The sequence below is a fragment of the Halichoeres trimaculatus genome, unplaced genomic scaffold (genome assembly GCF_033239565.1).
Source record: "Halichoeres trimaculatus isolate MK-OKI-2021-1 unplaced genomic scaffold, fHalTri1.1 fHalTri1_scaffold_9, whole genome shotgun sequence".
NCBI classification, from domain to species: domain Eukaryota; kingdom Metazoa; phylum Chordata; class Actinopteri; order Labriformes; family Labridae; genus Halichoeres; species Halichoeres trimaculatus.
Window position 1 is genome coordinate 23,093,418 of NW_027437188.1, and position 18,339 is coordinate 23,111,756.

An 18,339-nucleotide genomic window follows, 5' to 3' on the forward strand; every position below is an offset into this window, starting at 1 on the left:
AAACTTGAGATTGATTCAACTATTACGCTCTTCCATTATAACATGTTAAAAAAAATTAAGTTCATAAATTTCATTGGATGTGTATAGAGCTACTTTAGAAGTTGGAATTTTTCATACGCACAGCTGAGGATATTTCTATTGTTTTCTTTTGCTTCTCTTGGATTTTCTTTGAATCTACTGAAATCTTGATATGAAAAAAAAAACTTCCAAAACTTTAAAAGAAGCCAGCAGCACACAGGTCATAAGGTAGACGCACTTTATTCCTAAAACAGAAGCTGCACCATCAGTAGCGGCACACAATTATATGTACACATATACACACACAATTACCTAAATCTGTTATATAAAATATATAATCTGACAATGTACCTTTTAGTTCCTCTTCAGAGCTCATTGAGTAACTGTGCGAGAGACTCTGGAGCCAAAGCAGACAGAGAGGTAAGTCTCATCCACTCGTCAGGTGGGACGTAAATGCCCAGGCCAGCTTTTACTTCATTTTTACAGCGTGGCAATAGAAAGGTCTGTACCCTTTGAAAAAATAATATTCTAAAAGCAATCTACAGCAAATTCACTCGAACAGGTTTGTTCCGTGTTGTAATCGAGAAATTACACTTTAAACCAATTCCTTTACAGTGAGATGTACACACCCTCTAGGATTTAATATATAAAAGATATTATGCATTAAAAATTCCACATTTAAAAACTTACAATAAATAATATATGCAGGCATTTCATTAAGATAAAATTTTTAAAGATTGCAATCTACAGTCCTTAAAAAGACATTTTATTCTCCTTTATGAAACGTCCCTTGATCTTCCAAAGTGGATTCTTGGCATCTGGTTGATTGATTGGTTGATTGGAGACTTCCAGTCAGTCAGTCAGTGTTTTGTTGTGTGAAATACATCAGGGAAGAAGAAAGGGAGGGATGCTTCCTCCACATTTGTCCTGATGGAGTGTGAGGTCCTTTGAGTGTCAGATTATCCCTTGAATCCCACATTTCATCCGTTTAAATCTCTACTATCTGATCCGTGAGAGTTCAGAGCATGTTCATGATAAAGTTGTACATCTGTGTGAGCACCACAAAGTGAACGGGCAGACAGGAGCGACGGTCCTGGGTGGCAGGGTCGCATGTCAGCCAGGAGAGGGCGTTGTACTGCTCCAGAACAAATCTGTCACGAGACAGAAAGAAGCAGCACTGAGTAAAGTCCTAACAGGAGACATGACACACTTCTATTCACAGCTCCTTTAAAAACTCTGCTTACCTGAGCACATCAGAGGTGTGGTTAGAGTCCAGTGGGTGGGAGTGTTTACTGTGCAGGAGCTCATCTGATTGGACAGAAGACACGTGCAAGTGCAGAGAAGCCTGGGAAAAAAATAGAAATAAACATGTCAATACCCCCCCATGGGGGAATAAAAGTGCTTTTCAAAAACAGCTGAGTTCTTGGTCTAACAACAACCATTGCAGCAGGAAACTTTAAACTGTATTTAGTATTTTTTAAATTTCGAATAGATACTTTAAGCAGATACATAAAATGGTGATTCAACAATTTCAATAATACAATGTTTTTAAAAGCAGGGTTTCTTTCAAGAATTTTCTTGCAGAAAAATGTGGCTATTGTTAAATTTTAATAAATCTAGTTTAAAACTTTTGGAAACTTTTTCCAGAAAATGATATTTTATTAACAGTTTCACTAAAATCTGATGAAATTAAAAAGTTTTGTGTAAACTTGAAGGATATTTTTAAAAACCACACAAAACAAGAATACAGCATTTTGGACAAATTTTCGTCACTTTTTAAAAAAAGTAGTGAGAAATGTAGGAAAGCTTTAAAAGCTTCAAGGATTTTTCAAGTTTCCAAACTCTGGAATCACAGCAGAAATTTTCAATAAAAATGTTTGAGAACGGTTTATAAAAAACTTGACCTTCAGTGGAAATCACACTTTTCCATTTTTAATGTGTTATTTGTAGGTTATGACTGAAACCAGATGGTGAAATGTACAAACAAGGAAGGAAAGACTTCAAACCCTGCATTCGTTTTTTACCCCATCAAAACTACAAATACCTTGAGGTAAATGTATGCGAAGGGAAAAAAAAACCTCTATATCATCTTACCTTACAAATAATCACTTTAATCTTTGGGTCAAACCTCATTTAGTTGATAAATGACACTATTATGTGAAAATAGTTGTAGCAGTACTTGAATGCAGCTTTGACTCCAAAAAGAATTAAACATTAAGTCTCTATTGCTGAAATACCTTGAGGAAGAGTGGGCACTGGTTCTGAGCTTGAGGACAGGCCGACCAGAACCAGTCGGGCAGTGGTCCAGCCTTGGCTGTGGAGACAAAATAGCCCAAAGCCATTGGCTGCTGAAGGATGTTGAGGGCCTCCTCGTGGGACTCCATACGGTCTGCACTCTGACCCTGCAAGACAACATGGAATAAATTAATAATAATAAAAAAAAAAGACAGGGAACACTCTTTTTCAACAGCATAGGTTTTCAAAAGTCTTTTCTTTCCAGTTAAAGCACCAGTCAGTGAGCAGAGTTGCAGGCTGCCTTTATTTATTGATTTTTCTCTTACTAAAGAGCAGTACCAACATTTGAGCACCACAGAACAAAGCAAATAAGATAAGGCTTCACATTCTCTTTCTCTCAGGTCAAAAATTTAAAGATGCTGTAACTCTGTACATGTATCTATGGAAGCAATAGAATGAAGAGAACAGTGCGTCTAAAAAGGAGTCTCACCTTGCTTCCGTCTCCTCCCTGGTGATAGTGAGAACCAGGAGAGTGAACAGGAGATGTTGTGGGTGAGTTTGGCAGGATGTTGATGAGGTCTGGATCCACCATGTCGTTGTCAAACAGGTCAAAGATGCCCATTCCATCAGACCCGTCTGCAGAGAAGAAACACACAGAGATCAAGGTTGGACTAAGAGTCGGCATTTGTAACATTAAAGTGACTACACGTTGGCTGTAGAACGCACCAGGATTAATGGGGTTGAAGTTGATGTCGATTGGCTCCGTGGTGTTGGTGTTGACCTGCACCATGGCTGAGGTGGGGAACACCAGGATGTGTGTGCAGGATGTGTCCTGAGGTGTGCTCAGCTGAGACGTCTGCATGTTGAGTGTGGTGCTGCGACCAAACACGGAGCCTGTTGATACGGAATCTGCGAAGAAAAGATGAAGAGGAAGAGAGTTTCATCAGGAGTCCATTTGTAAAATGTTGACTTAATCCAGATAATTTTTTTTGTTTTTCTTTTACCTGGCATGATGACAAAGGAACCCTGAGGCTCCATTGCGACCAAACAGGCGCTGAGGATGCTGGGAGTGTCAGCAGCAGAGATGCCACACATCCTACATGTTTCCTTCAGGCGTTTACTGAGAGACTGCAAGTTCCTCCTGCTCAGCAGAATACTCCAGTCTGTAGGAGGCAGGATGACGGCACATTAGCGTGATCATCTATACTCAAGTTCAACAAATAATACAGATGCTGGGGTGAGTATGTGTATGTGTGTGTGTGTGTGTACCTCTCAGCTCGCCGTGGCCCATTCTACCAAGACGCCCAATGACCACTCTCCATGGCAGCGATGTCACCTGCACCAGGCCGAGACACCACTCCCACAGCTTCTGCAAACCCACCCGCCTCGCTGAGCCCTTTTTCCTGCGAGCCCTGTGACAAACACAGTAAAGTTTAAATGAAACGCCACTCCATCACTAGCACCAAAGAGAATCTGGGACCAATGCATGGCTTCATATCGGCACTTAAGTTCAGTACCTGTTTGGTACATCGATACTGATGATGCAGGTCTCCAGCAGTTCTCCGTGCTGGTCAGTACAGGACGCCAGCAGCCAGCGCTGGTCATGTGACAAACAGTAGCCCACAAACAGGACGTTGTACTTCTGAGATGCCTCACCGAACGTCTCCCCCAGCTCGGTCTGTTTGTCTTTCACCGGAGCCAAGATGAAGGGTGGCGTGTACAGCCGCAGACACTCAGGTCTCTGCATCAAGGGAAAGCTTGTTAGTTTGTAAGAGGTTAAAAAAAACAATCCAACCTCTCGAGTCATCAGACTGGCTGTTACCTCTGGGTTCTTCAGTGCCATGTCAATGGCAAGACCGGGTCCGAAGCCGGTCAGAGCCTTAAAGTTGGTGGAGTTGGGCAGAGGCCGACGACACTGAGTGAAGACGGAGAAGGCCAGAGACTTGAGGTGCTGGCTGTAGAGGTGACGCTCCCCGCTGTGAACTGGCTGCAGCAGGTACTGACAGGGGACGATCTGACAAGAAGAAAATATGTGATTAAATTATTCATATATCACAGTGGTGGGTTTGCGCTTGAATTTTAACAGTACTTATCAGGATCAAAAGAGGCTAAAAACATGCTCTTTGCTGAGCTGTTGCTAGAAGTATTATTGTGGTGTGTTAAGCACAAAAAATACGTAAAAATCTGCCTCATGTCTGCAAAAAATGTATGTAAAATTTCTCTGTTATGAGATTTATTACCTCCCTAAATCATCAAAGAATCAAAAATTGTATTTTGCATGTTGGTGAAACCCTCGGGACAGCTTTAACAAGGGTCTAGCCCTGATAATGTTTTGGAAAGTATTTTGAAGTACCATTAACTGTGATTTGGTGCTGTAAACATAAAGTTTGATTGACTAAATACCAACTCTGCCAGAGGGGAAAAAAACAACTTGCTTGTAGTATTACTTCAATAAAAAATGTAATGCCTTTAATAAAATTGAACTAGCAGCTTTTTTAGCCTAAGTTGTTGCCTTTTGTTTAAACACCTGTAAGTTTAAATCAGATTTTAGTAGTATGTTATACAAGAATGATCTTTACTCAAAGTCAAGTAAAAAGACAAAACTCTTTCTGTAGACACTCCATAATCTCTAGCTTCAACTAGAAGTGCTATGGGCACAATACAAGGACTGTGTTGCACCTTTATGATGTTGACACTGTTATAAAAATTTTGCTCCACAGAGATTCTGTGACTCCTGTTCCTGTGTGTCTGTGTGTTGGGCTGCAGGCGGTCGAGCGCCCGGCCCCTCCATCCACCATTATCAAATGTAAGACTACAGAATGACGTCTTAACATCGCGAAAGTTGCTTTTTTGTGAGATAAACAGAGATAAATGCGGCTGTTATTTCACACGTCCACCATTATCTAAAGTCAGACTATAATACAGTGTTTTAACGTGGTATAAGTTGCTCAGTGTGTTTACAGTTTGACTTTTTTTTCTACTTACTGTGTTTAAAGTTTGACTTATTTATTTATTATTGTGTTTACAGCTTGTTCTTATTTATCATTGGTTAACACTACAGTTCTTATGTTGACAGTTTTATAATTAAAGTTCCTTGTTTTAATTCAATAGTTTTCTGTCTCTGAATCATATGGGTATTGTAATAATTTGTGTTCATATACAGTATATACCCTGTGAATATCAATGAATTTATTACATATGTCAGCCAATATATCAGATAATGGCCAATATATTGTATATCGTTTTTTTTTTGCCCCAAGTATCGGTATCGGCATCGGCCCCAAAAATCCCCTTTAGGTCAGGCTCTAGTTGACGCGCAAGTTGGGCAGAGTCTTTCTAAATGTGTCTAACGAATCATTAAAAGCCTGTAACAGGAATTAGATTTTGAACATCGGATAGTCGATGTCGACCACAAACGAAAACGTTTTTTGAGTTATTAATATCAGGGGATTATTTTCGCTTGTCTCCGTTCTAAATAAGCTAGCAAAGAGGACATATCACTACTGTTTCCTGGAATACCTGTGTGGTTCAGCCTTGTGGCAACTCTCTCATTAATCACATGGCAGCCTTGTTAACCTTAAACAAACCATATCATGATTAGAAAACAACATTTTCTGTGTCTTGTACCTGTACTGAGACGGCGTTTCTAATACGAGCGGGCAGGAACTGCAGCATCTCCATGTAGCAGCGTAGCAGACCCAGGGTGTACGCGCTGGAGTGGACTTCTCGGTCTGCGTCTTCGTAGCTGAAGGGATCGACAATGTAAACCACGATGGCAGGCGGGTACGACACTGCATGAGACTCTCCGTCTGTAGGCTTTCCCACTTTGTCTCTCTCCATTGTGCTGTGGGGGAAAAGCAGGGTTTAGAGTTTGCAGAAATCAAAACACAAACAAGTCGAGCATCACTGGCATCGTTTACTCATTTAATTCTACCAAATAAGATCTTTAAATAATGGAGACAATTTCTAATGCAGAATAAAATACCAGGAGATAAATCTGTGCTCTGAGTCTGGTTGATGTGTTCAATCTCCAAATCTTACCTCTCTGGAGCCTCGGTGGGCGCCTGAGGTTGGTTGGTGGAAGGTCCATTCTCTGCTGGATTCTGGGAGTTTAACTGGGGCCCGTTCTGAGACGCGCTCCCCTGCAAACTTCCAGTCCCAAAAGGTGAGTAGGAATTTGGCTTTGCTGGGGCAATTCCACCAATAGTCTGGGACCCGGCGGAGGAGGAAGAGGAGGAGGAGGGCGGGGTGCTGTTGACTTGGGCAGAGCTGGTGCTGGAGCTGGTAGTGTTGGTGCTCTGGGGTCCTGAGGAGTTGCTGGAAGAGTTGGAAGTCTGGTAGGAGGACACAAAAGGGCTGCGCTGGGACAAGAGAGAGCTATCCAAAGACTGCTCTGACAGGTACGGAGCTGAAAGGAAAAAAAGGAAATACATCAGATGCTGCTTTTATAAAACATGCAGTTATATTTTCTTTGTGGAGTAAAATGTTACCTAGATCATAGCGGCACACTTGAGCGAAGAGTTTGAGCTTGTTAAAGGCTTCATTGTTTGCGTCTCTGGCAGCCATCTTAAGGAACCAGTCACTAAGGGGCTGCTCTGTCATGCTCCTCCCGTCTGTGGTGCCAACCTTCAATACGCCCTCTGGGTGACTCTTACAGATGGGTCTGTGTTGTCCAAGCTGGCACGCCTTTCATGACAAAGAAAGAGAAAATGAAACTATGAGGATCATTTCAGGAGAGCATAAATCTGTTTTTGATTTCATGTCAGAACAGGAAGGATGAGTTTTATTACACTTGCATACCTCATACATAGCACTCAGATCCCTGAAGAACGTCTTTGCCCTGCTGAGCAGAGCTTCGTTTTCAGGGCAGATAACGACATAGCCAACATCTCTCTGGGAACCAAAAGGATCCAGAAGAAGCTTCTCCCAGTAGGGCAGCCCAAAAGGAGACAGTACCACAAAGTCATACTCATAACCCACCAAAAATGTGGGGATGGGCAGAGGCTCTGGAGACTCATCTGTTCCTGTAGTGAAAAGAAGGAAAAAGTTCTTTGTTTTGTTGTTTCTGCAAGTGATGGAGGAGCAAAATACTTCATAATAGATCTTTTGTTAGAGACGGATTTGGTGCCAAATGTTTCAAACATACCATATGATCCCCTCCCAGCCATCTTGTGGAACTGCTGCCAGGTGAGCGGTCCCTGAACACCCCATGAGCGAACACTCCTCTTCTTCTGAATGGTGTCCTGCAGCACAGGCTGGAGAGACAACAACACCCGCAGGACATCCTGAGAGAACAGCTTGCTCATGTCTGCTGCTACAAGAGGAGAAAACAGGGAGAAATCATTATTAACTCAGTCTTGTGTGAAGGAATGAAGGAGGAAAGATTAAGAAGAAGTTGTGGTACAAAAGTACATACATTTGCATTTTGGCCACTGATGAAGACAGGTGCTTTTCACGAGTGCTTCATCTACTTTGCCTCCTGACATATTGTCCATAAACTGCCGGCCATGCTCCAGAGCCATGTAGCAGTCATTGTGACAGTCTCTTTCCTCCACCCTCAGAAAAGAACTGGGGACTGCTCCCAGCTTGGGATACTCCACTCCTGCCATTGGCGCAAAGGGATTGGTGCACTGGTCCTGCAGCAGCAGGATCAGTTCATCTGGAGCTTTCTCTGCCACGCTGCCGGCTTTGTGTGAGGCTCGCAGCTCCTCAAAACACCGCTCCGTGTCCCGGCTGGAGTCTGAACCCCGTCCCACCACGTCCAGCTCGTCCTCCAGGAACAGCCCGGCTGATTGGCCGAAGCGCCGATTAGTGACCGCGCTGAAGCCACAGGTGCAAGGGTACTGCGCCTCACCATTGTCCTTGAGGTACACACCTACGTCAGCTCCTCTGATGTTCATGTTGCAGACGCACACACAGCAGCTGTCAAAGTTGCAGTCCTTAAAGAGGTTCATGACAGACTCAGAGAGGATGAGGGTGACGTACAGGCTGTGGGCCTCAGGGATGGAGGGGACAGTGGCTGGCTCTACAGAGCTCAGTGGTCGACAAGTGGAGGGAGTGGAGGCGGGGGAGTAAAGGTCAGAGTTATCATACTTGAGCGAGCCTTGGACACTAGATGGACCACGGGGCGTCCTTGGAGTGCGTGGGGTGCGAGGTGTAGGAACAGAGAAGCGCGGTGTAGCTGGAGAGGGCAGGATGCCAGTACCACTGTTGCTGGGAGGAGCACTGCTGGACATGAAAGGTGTGTGGGTCTGAGGGGTGTAGGTTTGGCTGTAGTCTGGCTCCACACTTGGGACGTTACTGTCAGAGAAAGAGAATTCAAATCAGCTAATTGTTTTTTCTAAATAAAAAAGTTGATAAGGGAAATGGGACCGGCAATTTGAGAAAAAAAATAGACTTTTTAAAAAAATTTCTGTCTTAAGTGAGTGTTCAGTGATTAAATTATGATCTCAGAAAGACTTCCAAAATTAATCACAAAGTTTTGTTTTTTTTCTCCCAAGTCTTGCTTTTTTACAAATAATTATATTTATTATTTAAATACAGTTTTTGACTTTTTTAAAGAATTTGAAATTAATGTCAGACCCCCGAGATTTCAGTCTTTTTCCTTCAGTTCTAGCTTTATTCTTCTGACTTTGAGCCTAGAATTAGAAATTCTTTACTTTCAGTCATAATTACAAAAGAGAAAATTTTAATGTTTGTTGGTCTTGCCCCCACATAAAGTTTTAGAGTTCCTTAACCACTTCCTAACAGATTTCAAACAGATTTTCTGTTCAATAAAGAGGCCTTCAATTAAAGAAATTATTTTTTTTAACACCAAATTATGAAATACTTCAAATTTTGGGAAGAAAACAGACCAAGGAATCTCAAAATTTACACATATACAGGCAATTAAAGTGTGAGGCCCAATTTGGGAAATGAATAGGCTGAGGAAAGACAGTATTTGTGAGACTTTGGACAAACACGTCTGCTGTAATGTAGGCAATAAATGCAGCACTAACTGTACCGCCAATCTCAATGCACCCACCTATCTTTGGTGAGGAGGTTCACGTTTGTCACCGGGGGTATGAGCTCCATTTTACCCATGGTCCAGCTGGGCGTGTACACACACTCCTCAGGTAGTTTGATAGGCAGCAGACACTGGCTGGGTAGCGTCTTCAGGGGGGCATACATGGAACACCCGATGAATACCTGACTCGTTTCTGGCTTGTACACAAAGGAGAAGTCCTACAGGCAAAACAAGAAATGGTAAAGAACATTGATGTGGCTCCATTTCCCACTTGCGCTGCACCTGGTAGGTGAGTAACATGTTGTACCTTCACTTCAGATGGCTTGGGGCTGCAGAATCCTTCCTCCACCTCCATCTTGAAGTGGTTGTTGAGCTGGCTGCCGTCCAACAGGGTGAGACCTGCCCCTGCTTCCAGGCTGTCCTTGCTCCCGGTGTTCATAGGGGAGTAACCCTGTTGCTCCAGGGAAGGCGGGGTGGGAAACATCTGGTGCAGGTCTACTGAGCCTACAGAAATAATGCATGATAACTTCTCTTGAAACAACGTGGTTATAAAATTTACAACAAACACTGATTAAATCATGTCTGGGCTCCTTACTTATGCAAGACAGGGGGTCCGATGTGGCAGCTTTCACCTCTTTACCAAACTTGTCATCTGTGCCTGCTCCAGCTCTTTTAGATCCAGGCTGTGCGAGAAGGGTGAAAAGCTAAACTTTACTTTCAATCCAACTTCTTTCACAAAAGATTTTACGGGTCTACATCAGCAGCTGGTGAACTCACCGCTAGCTCGTCTTCATCAGAGTTGAAGATCTTGTCCAGGTCACTGTAGGACACAGCGAGGTCGTTCTCATGGATGAGGCTGGTCGAGGCTGAGGGCTTATTCCCTGATGTACCCTGACCATCTGAGACACAAAAACATGTAGAGAACAGCGTTAAGGAGACACCAATGACTTATGCTGTATTCATTTTAATGTCTACCAGAGGGAATAAACTCTCACCATCTCCTGAAGCTCCACCTCCATCATCCCCCTGTGAGAAACGAGAAAAGGTCACACACTGAAGGAACACTGTACACCAAGTTTGAAAATATCTCCTGGTATCAAAGTTCAAGTGGCTGCTAAAACAATACCATAACTATCTGAGGAATACAAACATGTGTTATAAAACTATTGGGAAAAAAAGAAGGGTAATGTGTTTCTCTTCTCCGAGCTCCAGGTTTGTTCTTTGTTAACGATTTTGTGACTTGGTTCATACAAAGATGCTTTTGTTATTTCCAAGTACCACGGTCATGAACCAACCTTGTATTTCTTGTTGCCTTCTCTCTCAGATCCAGGTTTGTCTTTTTTATCAGTAAAGGTGAACTCATCATCTCCCTCAACAAAGGCATACGGATCCGGCTCCTCGCTGTGGTCTCCGTCCCCTATTGCAGACACAAGATGGCTGTTTCTCCGCTGGGTGTAGGTCTTCACCAGCTCCTGAGACACCTTCAGGGTGTGTGTGGAGCCTGACATCACCCTGTGAGGGAAGACATGATGCACATTAAGCTGGCTGTTTGAAAATCACTGGTATTTTTGTTATAATGAAGCTGAGGCTGAGTAAATGAATACTCACTCAGTGACAGACATAACACTTTCTGTTCCTCCGCCGCCCCCAGAATCATCTATGATCTTATCCACAGGTAGTTGTGGCGTCTGCAAGTTAGTCGCCTTCTTCCTTGGCAGGTTGAAATACTTCCAAGGGTTGTGGGTGCAGTCTTCGTTTGGGTTAATGGCCGAGCCGACGAAGACAGTGGGTTCTAAGGTTTCGTTGTAGTTTGGAGGGAAAGGCAGAGGCAGAGGAATGTTCTCCAGTGGAGGCTCCTCCGACGAGTTCTTCTGCGGCAGCAAACATGGCTCCACAGACGGCGGGTAGAATGGCTGGTGAATCGGCGTAGATGAGCTCTTTATGCCACCTGGAGTCATTTCACCCTCCGCGTGATCGCCAAGATGTGGGCTGAGAGGAGGTGGGGGCGGTGAGCCAACGAGGTCTGCTGGAGGGCCATGGGTGTGCAGCGTGGGCGCTTTGGAGGGCACTGTGTCGACGTGGTGCAGGCTGGGGTATGAACTCTCCTCCTGCGGTCTCAGACAGAGCCTCTGTGTCTGCGGCTCCAGGGACTGCTCCTCACTGACAGAGTTGCGGTGGTGAAAAGGAGTTTGTGGCCTTTTCTGCTGCTTCTCCGCCTTCTCCAGCTTCTCACCCAGCTTGTGTTTGGGGGTCGGCTGGGCCGGCTGGCCTGATGAAGGCGTGTGTCCTGAGGTGCTGCTGGATCGCTGTTTCTGGTTCTTGTGTCTATGGAAAATTTAAAAAATGGTTCTTACTGAATATTTCATTTTCAAGAGTTTAACAAGAGTCACATGTGAGTGCATTCTCCATCTTACCTTAAGCAGTTACAGTTAGACCGATTCGTCGGCTCCACAAAATCCCAAAGTCCAGTTTTGTCAGGCTCCTCCTCACAGGTGCCGTTGGTCAATGTAGTAAATTTCCTCCTATAAGAATAAAGACAGACATCTTGTCAGTCAACACAGATACAGTTCTTTGACCAGATACATGACCTACACTGTGGAGGTAATACTGCACTTACTTGTGCCCTGTGCGGTTGATGTTATACTCCTGCCACACAGACTCCACCATCTGGCTGGCCAGCCTGCGAGGGATTTTCCCCCCATGAAGAGTGTTGTTGGAGCTACAGCCATCGGATGCAGAGGACAACTTGAGCCACCTGTGGGCGGGCTGATAATCTATTTTAAAAAAAGTAAAGAAAAACAGAAAAAAGGGTCAGACTCTCAGAGAGATATCAAATGCTGAAAAGTGTGTTCCATTTTAAGAAAATCTCCAAGTCTTACCGGTCTGAGCCTCCTCTGGTGATGTGGGGGGAGTCAGAGTGACAGAGGACATGGCGGGGTCTCTGTGAGTAGCCTGACCCTGCTGAGCACCACACAGGCTTCCTGAGGTGTTAGTCGAGCCCTGAGGGACCACTGCGGGGAGGTCAGACAGGGGGAGCAGCACCAGGCAGGAAGGGTAAACCATCCTTACTCCCGCTGCAAGAAAACAAACAAATGTGCTTAGTCAAAAATCAGAAGTGAAAAGAAAATGTTTGTACAAGTGTTTTAAAACATTTCCATTACTTTTTTTGATGTGTAATTTACATTGTTTCATTTCAGCTTTTTTGAATCCTGTTTTAATAACTGTTTGCAGTAGAATCCAATTGGAAGTGATTTGCTTGGAGGGGGAAATGAGCATTTTTTGAAATCCTAGACTTCATTTATGATCATTTTATTATTCTAAACATAATACGTCAAATAAAAAAATAAAACCAGTGTCTTTCTTCCTTACCAACAAGGACCTCTACAGCCGCCAGGGAGTCATCCTCCCAGTCTGTATCTTCCATCTTGTCCTCCTGTACCTGCTTTGGATTGGGGCTGATGGGATAAAACTGCCTCCACTCTTCTATGAGCTTCTGAGTGGGGTGGTCTGACATCTTAAAAGCCTGACCGGTTAGGGTCCCATTCAGACCGTATGGGCTCAAGATGACTGGGGTTAGAGAGGGAAGGGTAGAAAAAAAATATTTAGAACACACAGATTTAAAAGCCGGTTTAAAAAATATGGGATCAAATCCAGCAGGGGTGGAGGGAAAGTACCTTGCAAGGGGGTGGAGCTCTGCTGGGCGAGACTGAGATGCTCCTCACTCAGGCGCTGGAGAGGCTGATGTTGGGCGATCTCCACACTTGTGCACACATTGCTGTCGCCGTGTACGAAGAATGTGAATGCACAGGATAGGTGCTCACTGCATGATCAGAAAAATAGAACACACGTATTTTGAGTCCATTGAGTCAAACAAACAATCCATCATTACCTAAAAGCTGATGTAAATTCCTGCAGGCTTAGAATTATCAACGCACTACGTGTGGTTTATTATGGAGGGGTAAAAAAAGGTGGAGGCTGACTGGTGGAAATGTGAAGTTTGTATTTTCAGCACAATGTTTAGATCCATATCATGTTTCCAGGTGATAACTGTTCCCCCCGCTGATATTGAGCGTAGACAGGAGGTTGTAAAGTCTATGATCTGATATTGCACATAACACACACTCTGTTTTACAGCTACAGCCTCCTCACAAACCAGAGTCAAAAAATACCCACTTCAGATTATTATAGTCCTGACATGTTAAAACAATATTCTGATTTATTCCCCAACTACTTCTGGAAGGCCAGGCAGCTAACTGCACTAAAATAGTACTTGTTGACATGGTTGCCGTAAAACCACAGTGCACACTCAGCATTTTCCAAAGACTGCCCTGTTTACCAGCCAGAGAGGGCAGGCGACAGCGAGGCTGCCAGATGCTTCTGTCAGAGGTGCTGCGCTGCTGCCTCTTACACACACTTACACTTGTAGACATCTTTCTGGAAAAACAGAAGCTAAACGCCAGAGAGCAAGAAATCACCTCTTGTTTCATGCAACAACTGTGTTGTAGAAGCGGCTTTAACTCTCAGAAAGCACTGACAGCGCTGCCAGTGGGAGCTGAGCCAGAAGTAGATGTGTATCAGAAACAAGTCAGCCAAAAAGCAAAGGCTCAAATTAGCTTGTTAGGGAACTCCAAGATGCACCAGCCTACTTAATCCAGCGCTGGGCTGAATGTATGTTGCCCACCTTTATATACAGTGAGAAAATACAGCTGAGCAGGAGCCTGCTCTGAACCCGACAGTAGTTTATGCGTAGCTGCTGGTTCGCCTCAAGCTTGTACTTTGACAAACGGCGACAACACGCACCAGATTTAACTCCAAAGTTTGGGAAACTGGAGATTTTTCTTTGTTTCCTAAAACAAACTCAAAACTGATGTGGAAGTTATACAACAGTCTTGGAGGCATTTTCATGCTTGGTGAGAGTGAAACCAGTTCAAAAAGTGCCTTACTGATGATGCAATTAGAAAAATGTAATAATCCTGTGACACTTCACCACATTATTCCAGGAATCAGATCATTTCTCTAAGAACTGCTGGATGATTTAGAACAACATGGACCTGGTGGGTTTTGTGCAGATCTGGCAACAAATTCGCCAAAAAGATTTTTGGAGCAGCATAGAAAAGGACACAGCTCAGTGACACTTAAACACGGCTTACAGGAATCTTTTTGAATAAGGTGATGTCTGCTTCCCACTAACAGCCGACAGCTAGTGACATCAAAGTTGAAACAATACAGCTGCAAGGACTACTTTCCAGCAGAATCCCAAATGGGAATTCTAACAATTAGTGGCTGTGCAAGAGCAGGAACTGTTTTGGGAAGTCTGAAGCAGAACTTAAAACAACAGGAACATCTGCCCAGTGTGGCTGCAATCATTTGCACATCACATTTCCCACATGGTCTGCTGCTGCCATGTTACAGATTTAAAACAACACTACAATACTCAAGAATGATCAGCCTTGAAACAAAAGCACAACCCTCTTTTACTGATGAAACATTGGCAGAAAATGTTAAGGTTCATTCACAGAAGCTAACAATACAGGAATAACTCTGGAAAGTGAAAAAATGTCTTTGTTTAGAAGAGAAAGAGGAGGTCAGCATCTTGCAGCATACACATAAAGCTGTGACCACATACACAACAGGTAGCTCCCACTGGTTTAACGCAGAAACAATCTCTGATGAAACTTCAACACGTTTCCTGCATTACTGATTACTAAAAGCAGGACATACCTTTTATTTATGGTCTTCTCTTCCTTCTGGTATGGCTTGACGAACCACTTGCCGATGCGAACAAAGCCACGGTTCATGAGACAGCGCTCCAGCAGGTTGTGGATGGCCTTGAACAGGAGCGTCCGACACTCGTAGGACAGGCCGCTCTCCCACTCACCATCCTCTTCACCTGAAAAAGGGCAGAGGAATTAAACCAGGTGCTTGTGGGAAGAAAAAAAAAACACTTGACATGAATTTAAGGGACTCTACTTCTGTAATTTCCAAATTAACCTATTTAAACAGTCATCTTAATAGATAATGTATGTTAAACTATAAGAAAGAAAAGATTGTGTCAGAAATTAGTCAGATTGTTTACAGTAAACTGTGCCTGTGAATAGTTCTGGATTTCTCCTGTAAGGGGGGCACACTGAGCGCCTGGTAAACAATGTTTTGATTAATGATTAATTCAATGTAGGTTTCCAACTCTGAGCTAGACTTGGCAACTTTCTCAGTAGATTTGCAGTTGTGAAAAGTTCTTCTGCATGGACTGATTTCTGTTGCTCTCACATAACAATCAATCTCCCCTCAGATAGAGCAGAGAAATGTCACCGGCCACAAGAAACTTTTTTTCACAGATACAACTATCTGAACAAAACAGCTAAGTTGTCTGAAAATTCAGACTGTGCCCGATTAGTTTGATGCACAACTTTTTGCTCTTTTGCTACCAAACAGTCTAGTGGCAGGATGGCAGAGAGCCAATAGATTCCTCAAGGCTTTAGGGACTTAAAAGGCTTGTTAGCCACAGTTGAGTTTGGTTATCATGACATATTATCATCAGAATGTGGATCATTAAATCTGCATTGAAGCATTTTGCCACAGTTAACAGTTTCTGGCATTGCGATCAAACACTAAACAAGTTGAAACAAGAAGTGAGTTTTCAACAAGCAAGTTCCAGCTGCAACTTCATGTCAGCTCAGCAGCTTCAACCTATCACTGTCACAAACTTGAGTGTGTTTACATCTCTTATAGTTTGCATATTACAAAGTGCGCTATATCAAGTGATGATGTACCATTGAAGTTTCTTTTAACACCAGGTAACCAGAAAGGTTATAACTGAAACCAGTTCCGACCGGGGAATCCCAAATCTTCATTTCCGGTTTTCAATGAAAATGGATATGTTGCTTCCACTTACTTGAAAGCTCATTGTGGATTAGCTCTGCAAAACTGGGGTCGTCACCCCACCAGAAGAGCCACAGCTCCCTACGACCCGGGGTGTGGTGTCTTCTCCACACGCTCAGCACATCTGCCGCCAAGCATCGGCTGAAACTACATAAGATGGGATCCTCCTCTGTCACAGGGAAAAGGATGGGCGAAGATGTGGGTCCTTGCCACACAAAACGCCGCCATTTTATTCCAGTTAAATCAGCCTAAAAAGATGGAAAAACAAAGTAAGAATTAACACATAACAGAGCTTAACAACATTAAGTTAATCATCTGTAATCAACAGCATAACCCAGGGAGTGTGTTTCTTCCTCCACATACACACAGTGATGTGAAGCTGAAAGCTACTTGTCCAGTCATATAGGAAAGCACTTTTAATGCAAAAAATTAGGAGAAGATTTTGCTGACATTTAAGTTGTGCAACACTTAAACCATGTGACACCAAAAGTGTGACTGAAAACACAACTTTTTATTACCAGTGTAGCTATAGCTGTTGTATTACACCAGTGATGCAGCTCTACTAGTTGCTCTAAACTCCGGGTAGTTGTATCAAGTTATTACACCAACTCTGTGACGTACCCATTTGTGTTTCATAAATACTCGTGATGTCACTTTAATTCAAGAAAACCAAGCTGGTTTGACATGTTTTTAGTAGTTACCCCAAGCTGTTGCAATCTTTCAACTTAAATAAAAGTTAGACAGGTATTTTTGATACTAATGCTGTGTAATGACGCGATCATGTCATATTTGCAAGCAAAAAAATATTAGGCCTGCAGTGTGTACTGGCTCTGTTATGAAAGTTAGCTTGATCACGATTTGCAAGTTGCAGGCCCGATGCCTTCACGCCAGTCTGCAACTGACGTTACAAAGCTTGTTGCCTGATTAGCCAAAATGGCTTTCTGGCCTCTCAGTATCACAGCTAACGCTAGCTGAAGCAGGCAGCAGTCTTACCAGGCAGAAGAGGTTGGAGTGGCAATCCTCCAAACTGGCCCCGTTTGGTACAAAGCACGAACTCATCCTTTCACTGCGTGGTTGTAGCGTTTACGTCCATTGTCTCAATCACCAACGGGGGCAAGAGCTGATCTTATAAACTCGCTTCCGAAGCGATGTTCAGTTGTAATTATCCCGTTAAAGCGCTGACCAACTTGCTAGCTGTAGCTAGCGACCGCTAGTCTAACAGACAACTTCTAACCGGCGCTAGCCACTACTAGCCCTATAGCTAAGCTACTGATAGACAGGCAGTCAGATAGCGTCAACTGTAAGCTTCTAGCTATTCGATTCATCAATCCTGTTTGAAATGTATTGTCTGATCTTGTTAGCCGCAGGCTTGCTGCTACACAACCTTAACATCAAATAGCCTATGTTAACATGACCTGGACAGACTATCGTTCAATCAAACAAAAGAAAAGTTGTATGCGCAATAAGAAACTCGGGCTCGGTCACTAAAAAACTTCACCCTAAAAGCTTAGTCCCTGGTGTGCTAATGCTAATACAGGCTAGCTGATCTGAAACAATTTCAAAGCAAAGGAACTCTCCCCTCCCCCTGATCTCTGCTAGCCTGCTAGCACAAAAGCTAACATACCAGAGCTCCAACGCTAGCTTGCTAGCTAAATAAAACAATTAGCTACACCGCCCTCATTTTCGCGAAAAACATCACAGATCTCCGTCATACTAAAACTACTCTTAAAACAGACAAAATGCCAAAATAGCGAGACTACTCATCGGCTACTTTCCACAGCCTGATCCATGGGTCCTGCAGATTTCCATTATTTCAGTTCATGGATTGAATTCTTTAATGGCGGCCAGGAGGACAACTCTGCCTCTCAACTCCTATTGGCCAATTTGCGGTAATGGGGGCGTCATCCGTCTTCAAGTAGCTCCATGACTTCACAGTTTACAAGATGAGAGCTCCAGTGCATCTGTCATACAGTCAGTGGTCACTCCTCAATGAGGTCTGTTACAAAACATGCTACAATGTGACAACATCTGCTGCTTTTCACTGTTCCAAAAAAAGAAAGAGAGGAAAAATTTTATTTGAGAATTTTCTGTTATTTATTTCTTTATTATTAAAAAACAAACAAAACAAAACAAAACAAAACAAAACAAAAACAAACCACTACATTGCTTCAGATAATACAAATTTAAAAACAACTATATTA

The 18,339-nt window shown here is 43.3% G+C and overlaps 1 protein-coding gene across 2 annotated transcripts; it reads right to left on the minus strand.

Moving 5' to 3' along the window:
* Positions 1-252: 252 nt before the first annotated feature.
* Positions 253-18,035, minus strand: LOC141797617 (mediator of RNA polymerase II transcription subunit 13-like). 2 transcript variants are annotated; one of them, XM_074679179.1, is made up of 30 exons: positions 17,132-18,035; positions 16,152-16,386; positions 14,981-15,149; positions 12,934-13,079; positions 12,629-12,826; positions 12,139-12,333; positions 11,877-12,033; positions 11,674-11,781; positions 10,868-11,584; positions 10,555-10,771; positions 10,255-10,285; positions 10,037-10,158; positions 9,855-9,942; positions 9,567-9,763; positions 9,278-9,477; positions 7,670-8,553; positions 7,400-7,567; positions 7,054-7,277; positions 6,744-6,939; positions 6,295-6,661; positions 5,881-6,097; positions 4,076-4,267; positions 3,771-3,994; positions 3,523-3,665; positions 3,258-3,416; positions 2,980-3,162; positions 2,744-2,889; positions 2,256-2,420; positions 1,263-1,363; positions 253-1,169 (listed from the first exon to the last, which is right to left on the minus strand). In XM_074679179.1, exons 1-30 carry the CDS (start codon positions 17,195-17,197, stop codon positions 1,037-1,039), a joined length of 6,348 nt encoding a protein of 2,115 aa, XP_074535280.1. In that variant the 5' UTR covers positions 17,198-18,035; the 3' UTR covers positions 253-1,036. The 2 variants fall into 2 exon arrangements, with proteins under 2 accessions (XP_074535280.1, XP_074535279.1); XM_074679178.1 differs by having other exon boundaries at positions 9,855-9,963.
* Between the last annotated feature and the right edge of the window lie 304 nt (positions 18,036-18,339).

Coding starts and splice junctions, on each gene's coding strand:
- LOC141797617 (XM_074679178.1), bottom strand. CDS start 17,197: ATGAGTTCGTGCTTTGTACCAAACGGGGCCAGTTTGGAGGATTGCCAC. Junction 4,268..5,880: donor GAAACGCCGTCTCAGTACAG/GTACAAGACACA, acceptor TCTTCTTGTCAG/ATCGTCCCCTGTCAGTACCT. Junction 1,364..2,255: donor AGTGCCCACTCTTCCTCAAG/GTATTTCAGCAA, acceptor TTTTTTTCCCAG/GCTTCTCTGCACTTGCACGT.